Source organism: Varroa jacobsoni, unplaced genomic scaffold (genome assembly GCF_002532875.2).
Source record: "Varroa jacobsoni isolate VJ856 unplaced genomic scaffold, vjacob_1.0 scaffold_21, whole genome shotgun sequence".
Lineage (NCBI taxonomy): Eukaryota > Metazoa > Arthropoda > Arachnida > Mesostigmata > Varroidae > Varroa > Varroa jacobsoni.
In genome coordinates, this window is record NW_019212923.1 from 185,741 (window position 1) to 203,394 (window position 17,654).

A 17,654-nucleotide genomic window follows, 5' to 3' on the forward strand; every position below is an offset into this window, starting at 1 on the left:
TCATAAAATAATGACCGTTTCGCCTTTCATTAAACATTTAGCGTCAAGTCGGTATATAAATCGTACATAAGCACAGGTAACGATTCTCGTTTATGTGTTGATTCTCTCTAGACAATTTTGCCCAATATATATATACATATGTATTACAGGTTAACGCAACGGAAAACGGCTTCACGGTCGAGTGTGTCTGGCCGGATACGGCATGGAATGGTGGCGTCACTTTAGCTCAGCTTTCGTTTCTTGCCGAAGTTATCAACGAAGACACACATGTACACGTGTTTAATGTAACTACAGAACCTGGTTTACTACCGCCCACGATCGTCATCCGGGACTTGGAGATGGCTGAAAACAATCAGGCCGGTTTTCGGGTGCAGATCTATGCGCGAAATCATAAGGGCCATCGAAGCAATCCTGTCGTGATGATAGCTCATGTGCTGAATGCCTCGAAGTATCAAACGCGTAAGTCTGATTGCCAATAGTAAAATACACACCATAAATAGAGAATCGTTGATAAGTGGAGTGTATTCTAACTACTCGAAGGCTTCTTGCCGACAAATTGATAAATCAATTTTAATTATTATGCACATATGCATAATGAGTACGTCGCTGTATATGTTAAATAAAAATGCCTCCATAACGTTGATGCTCGGGGTTTGTCCGCCTTTGAAGGGCTGCGCCGGTTGTATGGCTTTACATCGTAAATTAATGTGATGTGCGTAGTATTACAGTAGTTGTGACGCTTAACGGGTAAACGTGTCGAAGAACTTGTACGTGTTCAAGTTAAGTACATACAAAGCAGTGTACATATTTACAGATCAAATTTTGCTGCAGCCAGCGTAATTTCAGTACAGCGTATAACAATACTGATAATGATAATAACTATAGTAAATCATTTATGTAACACAAGACAGGGGCACTTTGTGCTAAAAAATAGTATGACCTGTGTCCACCGTTTTATCGCGAGTACATACAGGAAGATTGCCTACGCTATTTTAGTTCATACAAATAAAAACACTGTGCAAATGATCCCTTGGATACTATATATATCTGCAATAGGGAAGTTGCCACCTATCATTTAGCGGGAAAGGTCACGCATGATAACGTACGTTGGGTCATGTGACCGGGTCAATTTAATTGATTGATCCCAGCTTGGCTTCGTAAGCCATGCGAATTCATCTTTGAAAGTATAGAATTAAGTACGGATTGCGAACACCGTCGATTGGAACCCGTACCTGTACACTATCTCTTAATGCCTTTATGCGTTCCCTAATTATTGCGAAACGCCGATCATGTATTGACGTTTGTCTGAGCTTCGTCAGGACAATTATAGTAATAAATATAGCTTCAATAGCTTCATAATTTCAGGCTTTCTACAGTACGGCAATCTTCTTTATAAGTCACTTTTTAATATTGCTATTCTATCATCCAACTTTATGTACAGGGGTGGTCCGCTCGAACATTCAGCTCCCATTTTAAATGTGGGCTGAGGCCTCTTCAGAAAGAAACGCTTCATTTGATTTGTTCGGACACGATGGGTCTGAATTGTTTCAAATATCGCTGCCAGTGTCGCTGTAATCTGGATACAGAAAAACCGTTCTGCCAAAGACGTCCGCTTTAGATTTGCAATTGGTATGTTTCTCGAAAACACGACAGACTAACGCGCCCCAATTTAGACTAAAGCGAACTTATCAGTTTTATTATTTGAGTGCACTCTTCTCGTTATTGCCCCGAAATAGCCGGTAAAACTTAACAAACCCCAATTTTCATTTTCTCCATTCGAAATAAAGAGCTTTAGTTTATTTGCTCCGGTCGATCCTTTGTTAATGTTTTTAGAATCGTCAGATCTGGGATTGCCTTGCAACGTTACCTCCAACTCATTTGATCCCTTTCGCGCATTTTCTCACATTGTAAACTGAACGGACAAGCAAGGAAGTCGGCCAGTATGAAACGGATGATCCGTGACGCAACCTGAATCATCACCGGGCGATTGCTGCGTGGCCGGGTATATGATTACAACAGGGATTTTAGGTTCGCGTACGGTCGTCTCATGATCAAAGGGGAAATCGTGCGAAACACTCTTGTACAGACACACGCGCATACAGGCATACTTAGTCACACGACGAAATTGAGACGGCTAATCTAGTGGACCACATACTATGAATTGTCGCAGTGCACCTCGTGCATCAGATTGCAGCAATTAATTGAGAGGTTATTAAGCTGCGATTGGGTGAGGCCGTCTTTACCCTCCGTAGTTTTGGTGAAGTACCTAACTCCTACTATCCAAGCTCCATGTCGAGAGGAATGACGGCCTCATCGAGGCTATCGTTCCTCTCGACCTTCCAGCAATAATGTTTTCAACTACTAGGCAGCGCGAATTATATTTCCTAACTGGTGCATTCTGCCACTTAAACTGCTGGTATGGACTTGTAATGAATGCACTGTACGCCACCTGTTAGCATGTCGTATTCTGAGAGCTTGGAACGGGTCTTTTTCCAGACTTTTCGATTTCAAGCGAAGGTCCGATGTTTTTCTGTCCCTTCAAGGCCTGTTAACCCGAGCCTATTTTGTACACGAAGGTCTCGTGATGCTACGGCGATAACGTGAAAACCTGAAAAAAAAATTCTCATTTGATACTTTTTTATGTGCCACAGGGCATCGGGGAACTTTCAAAGGCTTAGATTAGAGCACGCTTCTAAATTAAATCTTCTAAGACTTTTCGACTCAGAACAATATTTTTTTGTGCGAATTATTACGTGCACGAACTCATTTTAAAGCCTAACCCAGTTAAAAGGAGCTTAATACCAGATATCGCTCAGTCATTTGAGGGTGCTTTTCCTTGATCGTGTTTCGAAGTATGTTTATACGCTTGTAAGTTTCAACATATGGTGCACAATATAGCTAACATACGACGATACATAAAAGAAAAACGATTGATTTATTAGAATTGCTTCAACTCGTGGTGTTACACCCGCATGCTCCCACCCCAAGGGTTGGCAAAGGTAAATACAAGTACTACAATGCTATAGGAACAATATGTTATATTTATAGATATTTAGTATATATATCATTTAGTACTTTGTTAAATCGAATATTTGTTTGAACGGTTCATTTCAGATCCTCCAGGTCGTCTTGGTCTCGTAGTAATACGGCCAGTTATAGGAGTCGCACTCGGTCTCGTTTTCACTGCGGTTTTTGTCGGCCTCGTAGGATTCACCGTGATTAAATGCAAACGCTACCAAGAAGAACATAAAGGTCAGTTTTTTTTTTTAGTAGAAGTTAGTGGCACTTTGATACTCTGACCGAAGCTACTTACGTGTGTCTATAGCGTAACGGCGTTTGATACTAGACACCTATAAAGTTCACCAAGTCTCTATTCATAAATATTCCGTCTGCTCCATATAATCATTTCATAGATTTCACTTAGATTATTTTATTATTTTGTCTGTTTTTATTCATTTATTTAGATACTTTCGTTTTTGTTGCGTACGAGAGCATTCGGAGCACTGTCCCACGTAGCATCAAAAACAGTCGTCTGTCGCGAGAAAACTTAATTTTAGCCTCGACCATACGTTATGAACTCTACTGCTTTTAGGAGGATTAAATTGTGTGGAATAAATTGGTTAAATGTGAGCACGATAGAATCGTAAGCTCGTACGTTTAGCTAGGTTCCGCTCTGTAATTTCGTCGTGTTTCGTTATTTCTTTATTACATCGTTTAATTTGTTCGTCGCGTTTGTTGGGACTGTGATCGCTTATTGTTTCTCACCAAAACGTTGCGCTTTAGTGAACTTTTTTTCTCATCCTCCACCCACCACCCCTCTCTGTTTTTTCCTTGTTCCGAGTTGTGCTTTTCGTTGTTTCTAACCGTACCTCCTTGTTGGTGTTAGTACATGCAGTTTCCACACAGCAACAACAACAGGATCAACATAAGGACAATACTAAAAAAAAGTAAGTGTTACTGCAAAGTATTTATCATTATAGAGAATTTGTATTGGACAATTAAGTTTATGTATATACGTCTACCCCTTCCGATTTTAAGCGATTAAGAGCTTAACTATAAGACAAGAAATTACCTCTAATTATAACGGTCAGATTTATCAGTGTACAACGGCTAGCAAGTAAGTATAAGAATAAACAAACTATATGTCCAGCTCTGATATAAGCTCTTACGTATGCACAAAAATTAATTGAAGCAATTAATAGCGCTAGATTGATCGGTCGAAACTTCTAAAGTCAATTAAGGTTAGGGCTTCATCATTTTGGGACTCGTCATTGGTCACAGTACGTAAGCGGTCGGCACCGCACCTGATATTTTCTGGTATTATACATAAGGCATATATAGCCTCGTTGTTGACCATAGACAAGTTGCTTGGACCTGGTTACAACTGATATGAAAGTTAACATGAAATGATATTCAGCCGTAATCCTTATCTGAACTTCTTAAGATCTCTTTGTTCATTGATATATACAAGCCTTCGAATTATGGAAGTGGTCCCCAAGAGAGATGTACGGCGTTGCCCAGATGTTTCCTCAAACTTGAGTAGATTTTGAGAGATTCTAACGTTATTATTATGTCTTTATGCTGTTTATGCTAAGGAAAATCGTCCAAAAATAATGGTTTATATTGATTAAAGCACAAGCCATTATCCATACTATATATATATATATATATATATCAAATAACTTGATAGCAAAGTGTTTTATATAGCACGAAAGTGAAATCTAATTTGTTTAATTTCAGAAACCGAGAATGTCGTGTTTCTTTAATTCGTTACTATAGGTTTCGGTCATTTCTAAAGTTGAACTAGGAAACAATGCGACACTAAAACGTACTTTTTATATCTTAACTTCGCTCTGTTCAAAATAGTAGTATTCAATTGTTAAAATAAGTTCATGTACGTTGAAAGAATCAACTATTGAGCACGGCCTCGATAACTTTCTTTAGATTAGACATTTTCGATATATAACTCACCACGATTACAATGTGGACTATAGGCGTCGTTATACAATATATGTTTCTGGTCACATACAGAATTCTTCCCACTATAAAAAAATGACATGACATGTCATCCCTCTGCCTGGTGAGCTGCGTAATCTATAATTCAGTTATCCATTGCCTTCAAACAAAGCAATAGCCAAGCCCCCTTCGTTTACATGAATTGGTGATATCGAGGTTGAAGGTAATAGATTACAGATGTAAGTAGTCACTCAAACGACAGCAGCGCCCACTGGGTTGGTCCTCGCGTATCACAAAAGGAATATTTTTTTTAACTCACTGCAACACAAGTTCCCTAGCCGAGTTTACAGAAATCATGAACCTACAAAATGCCCATGAGATATGTATAACATAGGAATTTTATTAGGAATAGTCCATCGATACCGACACCTCCCGTCAGTTATTTTCCTGTACCAATGGACAGGAAGATAAACACCAATATGGGCGGCAAATACTATTTTGGTCAACTTTTGAAAAATGATCGCAGGTCCTCTTTTGATTCTGCTAATTTTCGTTCATAATGTAACGGACCCAGGGTTGATATCGTTTCTACTAGGTTGATTATGAAAGGCAAAAAAAAAAAAAATATGTGATGAAACTGAGAAAGACGATTCGGTCAAAGGTTGGCCAAAGGGCGACAACTAGCATTCAAGGTCAGTATCCATCTCGATAGTTAAAGAAAAAAAAAAACAAATGTTTCTTCTGGAATGCTGCTCGGCTTCGTTGACTGCTAGTGGTAATGGAATAGAAAAATGTAACAAACAAATAACAGCTATGAAAAACGAAAAACTTGCGTCATATCGCGCTACAAAATCTCCACTTACGTTAATTTACATTTTAAACTAACTATAACAGCATTTACGGACAGTCCAATCCCTAATCTATGGTTCCTGCCTTTATAGGTATAACGGAACGATATGAAATGCAATGCACTAAGGGAAAATAGTCTACTGCGAAAAGATTAAACCAGTTCTGTCAATGCCTCTTGGTCTCGAGGTTTTGCGTTCGCCCCTTGGACTAGAAGGCTGTTTTTGTTGCAGCCGGATACTTTTCCTATTTTCTTTAGGTCGTCCATTACAAGTCTCCTGGCCTCTTTCAGACCTACACGTCAAATATGCAAACATGTCATAAAGTAGACGCTGAGCTTACCGCAGGCTCAAGTAGGATCCAAACGTTGTCTTCAGACAATCCACTCACCCTAGATCGCTCCCGTTTGCGTGACAACCTCCTGCCAACCTTCTGCCGCCTTGTGTATATTTACTTCTGCTCAAGTGGTGACGAATAGTTACTTTGTCATTACAGAAATGATACAATACAGTAATAGTATACAAGTACAGCTGTTTCGATACAAATCAACACTTTCGTTTGTTACAATTTGACTGCTTCTTTGTAATGGAGTCGCAACTTATTTTCTACAGTTAACCACCTCCCTTAGCGCAGCAAATACCCTTTCGCGCGTACACGTGACCTTCACAAAGGCGCGGAACTCGAAGTTATGAGCTGGTTGTCGCTAGATGCCTGGAATCTGCAAACTCAACGAGCCAGAAATGAAGTGCGCCCTGCATATGAGGCACCTCAGTTTCAATGGTTGTTTTAGTTATTTTTTGGGGCTTACTTTGAATAGTTATACTCGTGCTGGCCGTCCATGATTTTCTGCCCGCGTGCACTGGCCGCGTGGGGCGTGTGAGGCTGGAGTGGCTTATGACCAACCTTGTTTTAAAGAGAACATATGCTACTTTGTGGCATCTATAGTTTTGTCTGAATAAGATATGCGCCCATTTTCCTAGGCATCCAAAAGCTAAAGCAAACAGGCCTAATGTGGGCTCAGTTCAGGGGATTGAGAATTCTGAAGAGAAAGGGTGGAATATGTTGCTAATAAGTCGTTATAAGATTGGAGAGTTTCTATAAAGAGAATGCAACCTGAGGGCTTGGTTGAATAGGTTTGTCGTCATTTCCGAACCGGGTCTTTTGGGAGCCGCTGGGATCCCTCTTCCTGCTAGAGGTCTCCCATTCACTTTTCCTGTTCTGCTCGTTTCTATGGGACAGCTCACTTAGTTGTTTACACTACTTGAGATGTGAACATATGCGTTCACCACAGTGTAGATCCATATGTACACCAGCGGGTTCAACTGCCTTAATTAGTGGCACCGATCATTAATATTAGACGGGACAAAGAGGAGTGTCGTATGTTGAGTGCTATCAAAGATTCCTCTCATTGATAAAAGGAAGGATGGTTGGTTGCTCAGAAGCTTCCGAAAATTTCTAACCTTTTTATTCTAATTTCAGCGTAAAGTAAATAAAAGCATTTATGTTTAGCATTAGTAATGACTAAAGCATTCCATTTTCTTCATTTGTAGACAAGTCAACGCTAGTGTCGTCTTTTAATATTTTGTGCGCTTTTATTTCCCCTAGACCAATACATTTATCAAGAATCGATCTGATACGGCCTTTTACCTATATATACATTTCCGATAGATAGATAGATAGATAGATAGATAGATAGATAGCTATATTTTGCCTGCATAAGGTTGAGTACAGTTTGCCCTTACATAGAAACGCGTGGCTGTTATTACCGAAGTTCCGGCGAAGGCAAGATGTAGGTATTTCTCTCCCGCCTTTGGCACAAAAAAGACTGATTTGCTTCACCAAACGTAACGGGAGCCAATACCGCTCGGAGCTAAATGTGACCGAATAGAATGCAAAGGTCCGGTTATCTGGAAATCCAGCAGAGCACATTATGAGACGAAACAGCCCCGTCCTCCGTCCCCTACAGCGCTCTATTCAAACGATTACATAATCGTCAAATAGGGTTATCTATTAATCCCGTTACGACAGCTGGCTTGGCATATAACCTGGAGAATTTCAGAAATATCGTAACGGATCTAGAGACACGTCACTCTTAAGGCACGTGGGGTTTAATGTCTGACGTAACTGGTTAGCCGCCGTAATCCCCATCGACGATGGCGACAGATCGTTTTTTTTGCAGTGCTCCTTTTATTTAACAGAGGCTTGTAGGACTAGTGACCATCATGTGCCGCGACATCAAGAAGGCAGACGAGTGTTGTGCTTTTGCTACGTAATGTTCGACTCTGGAATAATGCGGCTTGTCGGTACCGACTGTGGTTTGGCATCATTTCGAGCTGAATGATCGGCCTAGTTACCCATTGGGGCCTAACTAGCCCAGCGACAGCGCTTAAGGACAGAAGGTTTTTTGTCCTCCTTCTGGCTTCACCTCCCTGTCAAAATTTAGCACGTTTCTTTTTAGCTTTCGATAACATAAAAGCGTTAACGAAAGATTGCTGAGGAGAGACGCTGGTAGCACATGAATTGACCGTAATTACAACGAGTAAAACTTGGAGGAGGAAATGCATGACGGAAGTAGTACGGGATGGAATTGGCGAAGTAACCCAGGAGGCACCTGGGTACAAATATCGTCGCTTAGCTTTTAGACCTGAAAATCTGTTGACTTTTAACGCTGGGGGAGGGAAGATGGGGGGGGGGGTAACACCTCTTTTCATGAGTAAGGTTCGAAAAGCCAAATAAAATTCAAGACCTACTTGAGACTAGGGCTGAGGTCAACGACGACAGCGTCGAAAAACGCATTTTAAAGGCAAAAGAAAATCAGTCGATGCATGTATGAAGGGCACTAGATGTATTGGCACCGAAAATACGAAAGTCAGTAGGATGCAGTGTGATCGCACGAGGAAACGTTAACGTAGAAACCGTTTTCTAACCCAGTACCGAAGAGCTAAAGTTCTGTTTAGCACAGAAGCGTTACCGCGTCGAATTCGATGGAATCAGCTGTAGCACTCGATAAACGTCCGTATGTAGCAAACGGTGTTTTACTTGCTGCGTACTGGTACGCTCGTTTGCAGCAAAGAGCGACTTTAGTGTAACCACTAGAAGAATATGATGTTGGCAGATGTCTTTTTAGGTGGCTCAAGCTTTTAAGGATCAGGGATGAACATTATATGGGTTCGATTTGAGCATAAATTGTCACAAGCCCATATGTGCAAAAGTAATCTTCTTATGTGGCACACGATTCGATTAGGCTTAAATATGGAACGTGATTAGAAAATCAGTGTTGTTGAAAATTCGACGTTTTTATCTGTTGTTGGTTCACCGCCTTGAACCAACGTTGAACTAATGATGTCGTCGAAGAACGAACATAGAACCGACATACTGAAAACTTCTAAGAAACATTAACAGCAAATCGAAGGCAGTGCCCAAAAAGGAGACATGTTTTAGCCGTGTTTTTAACGATGAATTTTTAGTGGAATCACTGTAGTGCTTCAAACGAAGAAATCAGTTATCGACGTGGGCCTGGTTAAAATCGAGAGTATTTTTTAGAAATGAACAGTAACACGAATAAGCTAGAAAATATACGAAATACTCTAATATAGATTTCGGGATATGTCTGGTATGGACCTCTTGAACGTTTTATCGGTAAAAAAATCTTTAATCAGTGAATACTTTTCTATCTCTTTCACATCCAACCCGATACAAAATCAGCGCTCATTTGAACAGCCGTACAGATGAAAGAAAAATTGTGGCTTTATTTTAAGTCAAAGGAAGATTTTAATGTTCTTCAGCGGATACTAAGGAACAAGAAAGTTGGACATGGAGCGACCGTTTGTGTATGTTCTCGATACGAAACGCTTTTTTAGCCGAAATCGAACACTTTAATTGTTATCGACAAATGAAGAGAAAAGTTGTTATATAAATATGAATTAAGTATTATTATACCCAGCTATTTTTTTACCTAGTATTGTTATACACACTAATAGCCGATCTTTTGACCGATTCCCTGTGATTAACACAGTAACGGCGACAATATATTCGGTTCATCACACCAGTCTTACGTTTAGGCGTTTTTGTAAATTGTTTATGCCCAAGATGTGTTATCGGGAGAAGCAAAAGATGCTCTTGTCAAGCTAGCTCTGGAAATTTCGTACAGGAAAAATCGTAGCGGCTGATTAACTATGAAAAAAATTGGTAAAATAGTTGCGATCGTTGAGCAAAATCAGGACCTGAGTAGATATGACATCGCCAAAAATCGAATATCTATTGTAAAATCAACTGAAGGAAACTTGCTATAGTAAGCAGCGCGATGCTAAGTTAAAGGTCATCCACTCAATTGCGTTTGCAAAATCAAACTTGAAACCGTTTACGAAACAGTTAATCAAGGGAGAGGTGGACAATTTCTGGGTTTTGTTTTCAGGTTTCGGGCAGATTATGATCTGTTTCAGTCTCTGCAGTAATAACGGTAACGTTGTTTCAACGGAAAAATTAAAAAAACCGCTTGTAACAGTTTATCGTCCAGAAATCAAGAAAGGTTCCATAGCGATGAAATTATGCTGCACCCAGGAAAATGAACGAAGATCCTTGACCCAAATTGCGCATGTTTAGTGTGGAAATATTGTTTTAAAATATTAAAAAAACATATATTTACTTACACTTTGGCTTGAAACTTTTTTTTCGACGATTTAATGTATATGTATATGTATGGCTGTGGATCGGTTTGATTCTTTTGTGTTGAAAAGGAACGCTGGTCTCGACCCCGTAGATGCCGTTTTTATTCACCGAACGAGTCATACAATAATAAAAATCTAAGAATTTACTTTTAGAAAGTAGACAGATTCGTTCAAACAAACAAACAAACACACAGGTTTATTTGCACTCGGAAAATCTTTTCTGCAAATAGATGTTTCCCCCGTTTTACGGAAATATAAACCTGTACTATATTATTTTTATTATTAACAACGATCAAAATAGGTAAAATCGGACATCTACGCATCGTAACATGGTACATAATGGCTAATAGCAAGCTGATATGAAAGAGAAACAATTCGAGAAATGACTTCGCGCCTACATACTCACGAAATTAGTTGTGTTGCTGATTAAGGTCCCCAGTTAAAACTGGATCAGATGACGAAACGTCACGAATCTATGGAAGGTTTACAAAATCAGATCTTGTCAGAAATGGCTTGAGTGCCGTGGGAATGCTACTATTTTTACAGGTAGTCCGGCTTGACCAGTCTCTCTAGTTTCAGTGGCCCGGTGAAGGTACTGATTGTTAGGGCGATACTTCGCGGTACTCAGATCTTTTGTCAGTACGAGACAATGGATTACTAAGTGATGTAAATACTATTGATTCCCTCTATTTACGCATGTTATGTTTTATTGATCTACTGTTGGCCTCGTCTAATCAGGGGTATGGCCCTTCAAACCGCCGCATCGATAACTAAATGAGAAAAACGCTTGTATTAAGGCAACGTATTTTCCAAAACAATGTCTTTATTCTAGTGTACGCTGGGGTGCGCAGGTCTAGCGGTTGTTGTCAATACACAATGATTCTTCTATATGAATATCATGATTCTGGCAGCATCGTATGTAAATTTAGAGAACTGAATTGTTTGATTTAATGCAGACGTTTTGACCATAGCTTTACGTTTGGGACAAAGCACCGAGTGAACTTATGAGTTCATGGTGGAGGAAAAGCCCATGAGGGCAATACCACTGTTGCACGGCTTCTAAGTAACATCCCTAACGAATATTAGAACATTTAAATACTATAATTGGAAACCAATAATGGGAAAAACCACCCTCAATTAGCAGCGATCGCATCCATGTTTTACATTGAAGCCGCAACCGATATGCTGAGCGGCGTCCACTAAAGGTTCTTCATTTATGAAGTGGTTTACTCCGATCAGTTAAACTAAATCCTTTAAAGATCATGTGAAAGCTTGTGAAGAACGTGTGATCCCATGATCACAATTGAACATAAACGATTAACGATAGTGCTCGACTAATTAACTCTGCCTGATGCCTATCCCTGATGTTGATGGTGGCCTGTTCCCACTTTTCTTAGTAAGGAGTATCCTTTGTTTGTTGTTTTGAGGAAAAAAAACAAACAGTTCATGGTACACTTGAAAAATGTAAAGAATATATTATAGAATAGAACGATTCACATTTAAATGAGCTCCCTCTTTCGTTAAGGACTTTTGTAAACCTTTGCTTAAAAAATCAACAAAGCTATTCATACAATTGGATCTCGTCATTATTAAACATCGATCATCATCACTTTAATTCACTTTTGTTAGTAGCATAGATATAATAATATGTTGCCAGAAAATGAAACATTTTTTGATCAATTGGCGATGCATTATTAAGTCTGTTGTGTTGATTATAGGTCGGTGACGCAGCTTAAGGCCGATGCAAGCTCCGTTGGGGGTCTCGGCCCCTTGGGAAACGCTGGTGACCTAAATTGTTCGGATTCGCTGTTTGACCTCAACCGCGCACCAGACATCATCCAACAACAGCCGGCCAATACAGGACATCGAGGCCTGGCCGGCGACACGATGGACTTGAAGCAGCTCGGCAAGATAAAAAGCGCTGAGCATCCTCGTCAAGTCATCTCTACGAACAGTCCAGGTAGATTGACGGGCGGTAAGGCCGGCCATCATCAGACAGTCTATCCCTCACCTAATCTTTAGTATGCCCGCACTTACTATTGCCGCTACGGCTCAATTGCGACTACGGGCGTCCAATGGAATAGATCTAAACTGTTAGATAACTTTTTGCGGTTTGAACACACAAATAGTTAAGTGATTCAACTTAGTAACCAATACGCGAAGAGATCCACGGAATAGGATTCAGAACAATAAGACGATTGAACTCTGCAACCTGGAACAGTGAATGAGCGGTGCGATAGTTGTGGATAGTATTTTATAGCGGGATCTGATTTAAAAGCAGCTCAAGTATATTCAAATAAGATATACCTAAAGAAAGACCGTAGGCAGACGGACCACATATTTGGATGAGACCAAATTGTCCACTTTGTTTTTCCTCTGAAGTAAACCGAGTAAAACGCTATGTACTGTGAGTCAACTAAAAGGCAGCACAAACGTATATCGATAGATTTTCATTTTAAAATATATATGCATACGTTATATATAAGGGATACGGCGCTTTAATTGGGATTTTTTAACGCTTTGTTTCTAAAACAATATCTGAATAGAAACAAACAATTTCAAATAAAATAAAGTATAAGCTTTATAGATAAAGGAAAATAACAATGTTATTATCGGCGTATACAAGCACTATTTACCGCAGTCACTCTTTCGACTCGGGGCCTAAACTACTCACCATTGTTTTTTATAATTTTTTTAAGATATTTGCTTCATTAATTCGTAGATGAGCTCTCAACAGTGAGCGTGCGTTAGGCAATATTTCAAATGCTATAAACAAGAAAGGAATTAGCGAAATTAAATTTTAGGCTAACGAAAGGCCGGACGTTCTAAGACTGCAACATACAAAAGCACAAAAAGCCTTTTTGAAACTTATCTGGACGGTCCACTTGATAAATGGTATCTTCCTTTGTATTTCTTGAAGAAAAACTCTAGGTGTATAAAACGTGATTGGTTTTTTGAGCTATTTTGATATATTTTCAGTCTAAGACCTACTGAAGCCCTCGTCGGGTTTTTCAGAAGCCGCACGAAGACTAGCAATAAAATAGACAGCCGATTTCTAGCAGAAAACCAAATCTTTGATTTCGGTAGGGGGTCCGTTTAGCGTGATGAAATTGGGCAGTAGCTCGCTCTTGTTCAAATCGACGCATTGGCTTTTACCACAAACAGAGTCTCTTCTATTACGAAGAGCAGCCTTATGACAAACAGCTCGCCAGAGTTTATTCTAGTTTAAGTGCTATATCCTGTGAATGCATATCATAGCAGGTCACCGGCATCGGTTCAGTCCTCCATCTTTCTTCCACCACCAGCTCTTTACTTTGACTTAGATGTTTTGCAGCTGCGGCTTTTACAAAGTATATGCTCACTTTCGTCTGAGCATCGGTGATACTTCAACGCAATACGTTCCTGGCTGAGATTATAACTACGACGTTAAATTCCATCTGAATAACAAGTAAACAAACTTTCTTTGGGTAAACCTTTATCTATCAGTATCGTTTAGTGATGGTTTCATTATTTTGTTCTTAGCAAAACCAGCCGATAACGTGAGAAAGGGTATAATATTTTTAATGGACAAAACTACCCATTTATAACGTAAACAATATTGTATCTCTCAGATTTTACAACTCATGAGGATGGCGAATGTGGCTTATTCTACACTACCTCGACGGGAGGTCTCATAGGGGGTGGCGTGAAAAGAGGGGCAGCTAGTGCTCATTCCACGGAGCTATCCGTCACCGATCCAGTCGTTAGTCCGGTACGTGATTGATCGCATCTTCTGGAACTGACTGCAATAAAGATAACGCTCTTATTTGTCTACATAATAAATACAGAACTGTAACTATGGAAAGCAAGAAAGGCACTCTATGTCGAAAGCCAGTTGAGAAGCAAGAGATCTTCTCTCCCTCTCCTCTCTCTCTCTGTCTTTTTTCTTTTTTTTTTGTTCAATAGAAAAATAAATATAAAAATATAGAAAATTAATACAAATTAGAAAATAACAAAAACACTAAGTTTACACCTAAATCAACTACTAAATCGAAGATGAGTTAACTTGCTTGTTCGTGATATCTTACTAAACCAGATTGTTCGAACTGTTTTATTTGGCGTCGTTGCTAACCGTTGCTTCAGGCGCCTAAATCTAAGAACGAGGCGGGCTGTGTTTGTGCCTGGTTTAACGTTAAATTGTTATTTAATTATTCACCTCCAGGGGTACGGAGGATTCTCAGTTGGTGGAGCTGGGGACCTGAGTCACGAGTCCGCCGCCGAACTGCTTGCAGATACCTGTGGTACTTTACGAAGAAGCGGCAATGGAACCAGCCACAACCAGCATAGCAACAATACCAGCAGTAGAGCCCACAGGATCCCACAGGTAAGCACGAAGTCGTTTATGAAACCACTAACATATATATAATATATATATATATATATACATTCATATAGAGTAAATAGTCCTTTAGGTGTGATAGAGTCAAATCTATACTCTGTAGAGATGGTTTATAAGTGGAGAACGTAGTGACCTTTCTTGCTGTAATGTAAAGCAAGACAATGTGGCAATATGCGGACCTTTTATCTTATTATGTGCGCGTCGATTAAACAACCTCCGTCTTAATCGTAATTCTGATTACTTTAAGTATCAACACAGAAGTTCTTCGGTACGTGGTGGCGTCTCTTAAGACGTAGTCTGCATTGCTCTTTTTATTTTATATATATTTTTTTTGAAAGCTAAAATACTAGTCTTATACCCAGAGACGTCATAAAGATTTCCCTTGCCAGCTCCGCTCGTTCTGCCAGCTCTAAATGAAGCTTATTATCTACCTATGGCTGTTAGTGATTAAATAGTCGTACAAGGGATACATACATAAATATATATACACAGGGTGGGGCAAGCTTTCTTGACCACTTGAGAAAAAGTCAGCCATCTGTTTGAAGATCTTAACTTTATATCTGCCAAAGTAGCAACAGAATCACATATAATAGAAATGCAAAATTTCTCTTGATTTTCAGGAATGAGAGCAATAAAATGTTGAGAGGAAAAATCTTATTTTTATTATCAAGTAACTTATTCTCAGACTATTAAAAAACTATATATGCGAGCGTATGGTCTATCTAAATTGACCGTGTTCCACGGCTTTCCGCAGTCAGAGACGCGCAACGATCCAGGGACGAAAGAGATAGAGAAAAGGGAATTAAACCATATGTAGCACTGCATGGCTTTGCAGGTAATTGCAAAAACTAAGCAATGGCTTCGTCCATTGTGTGTCGAACGCTGAATTGGTCAGTCTCAGTTATCGCTACTATTGTCTGCGAACGAAAAACAAATAGATTTTAGAAGCTATGTAAATTCTATCGTCGAGTCTGCTCCTTTCTGTTCCTTCTGTCTACAAATTGAGGCTGTGCACGTTCGTCGGTGTCAAAGTGGAGCGAGAAGGAGGCGTAGGTGCGTCCATGACCGATAAATATCGATTTTTGCTTATTCCTGGTTTCTATTTCTCAGTGCCATGAGGCTTGAACGATAACTGACCTAGCAGACCAGTCGGCATTGGCTAGCAAGCATTAGGTAGATCGATGAAAAGGATATTAATTGTCCCAGATAAAAATTGTGAACCACCATTGTTCATGCAGACAAAACGTAACACCATTCAAAGGAAGGATCGTAAGCAAGCGGATATTCAACATGCGTCTCGGAAGAACATGTCGAAAAATGATCTTGATCGATAGAAAATATTGATTATTCCTTGCATCCGGTGGGCATTTCTTTGAAGCACGAAAGTACGCAAATGTAGTACTTTTTTTTTTTTTTTTTTATCAAAATAACCGCTGCCAATGTCCTTTGTATCATACTGGTCTGGTGGCGAAGGCAGAGGAAATCATCTTTGAACGAGGAAGCTCGCTGACGGGCTAGTAAAAACAACTGCAACATCAGTTTTGCGGTTCGTGCAATAGCAATAATATATAGACAGTAGTAGCTTTATTGACCATTAATGTTCACAAATAACAGACACAGATGGAATACTGAAAGACAAACAATCAGACTCAGTATTGGGGCCTTACGCAGATTCGAAGGAAGACTGAAGCTACAAACACACCCAGGTAGCATTCGATTTTAACATGAAGTTGAAGTAGATCGAACCATCTGGTAAAGTCGCAAAGCATAGTGAAAACAACTACCAGTTAAACGAAGATAACTGTATCAAAACATTGCTATGGTAGTAGTCTGTGCTCACCGTAATTTTCTGAGTGTCGCATGTGTCGCGATCTACTATAGAATCTAACAAAGAGCTGGATTCGTGAAAAATCCCATCGTGTCCTCGGCTTCTATATGTCGTTGCAGTTTTTCTCTACAGATTATATAGGCTTAAATTGTTTTTTTCTCCAACTCGTAAATAAAAACCATTAATTTTTCGAAGGGCATCAAACTGTCATGTCAAGACATTAGACTGGCTTGCACGACAGTAGATATTGAAACTTAAAAGCTTTGTCTATTATGCCTGCTATAGTACAGGATAGGTTCGATAGCAGCGTGATGTTGAATCTTTTAAAAATATATTACACTACAAACACAATGAAGTTTGCCCCACTAGGTGACTCAATGTTGGCCTGCTTCGTAGTAGTCAGATAAAAAGGAAATAGTGTCGCTTATCGATCGCCTACACTCGATCACGCAGAAAAGCATGGATAACTATCATAGGTACCTTTGCACCGATACGCATCGTTGTACACCTCGTTTATCATACATGTCTACAATTATCGGTAAAATAGAGAACATCGATATAAACAGCTAATTGTCTTTTACGATCAAAGATCACTTATTAGGTATTTATCTGTGATTAACGAGGGTCCACTCCTTTCTGTGCTACAGAGATTCGATTCCGGTCATTCGACTGAATCGTTGCAATCAACAGCTGAGAACTGCTATTTGTATATGTTTTGCCTAATAAACGTAGCTGGATAGGCGTACCTAAAAGATACATTTTCGCTTCAAAGGACCCTTGGCGCGGCATAGATCCTATTGCCATCCGGCCTTCGAGGCTAGTCTCAATATGAATGAAACTCGACAAGTGCTTAGATTTATCGGTCTGTCCGCTGTCCTCAGGTTGATATTGGGTCCGATCCATATTGTACCCAATTCTAAATTCTGTCGGCTTTTTCCCGTATGATCCTGCATATATGAGATTATTTCACACCTTGGCT

At 39.7% G+C, this 17,654-nt stretch overlaps 1 protein-coding gene across 1 annotated transcript in view; it reads left to right on the top strand.

The window, feature by feature from the left end:
* LOC111273817 (uncharacterized) overlaps positions 1-17,654 on the top strand; it is a 58,731-nt gene that overhangs the window by 37,463 nt on the left and 3,614 nt on the right. Inside the window, exons 10-15 of the mRNA XM_086973635.1 lie at positions 150-459; positions 3,115-3,252; positions 3,887-3,947; positions 12,188-12,429; positions 14,081-14,220; positions 14,671-14,832. Coding sequence (XP_086829761.1) covers positions 150-459; positions 3,115-3,252; positions 3,887-3,947; positions 12,188-12,429; positions 14,081-14,220; positions 14,671-14,832 — 1,053 coding nt within the window. The remainder of the gene's footprint in view (positions 1-149; positions 460-3,114; positions 3,253-3,886; positions 3,948-12,187; positions 12,430-14,080; positions 14,221-14,670; positions 14,833-17,654) is intronic.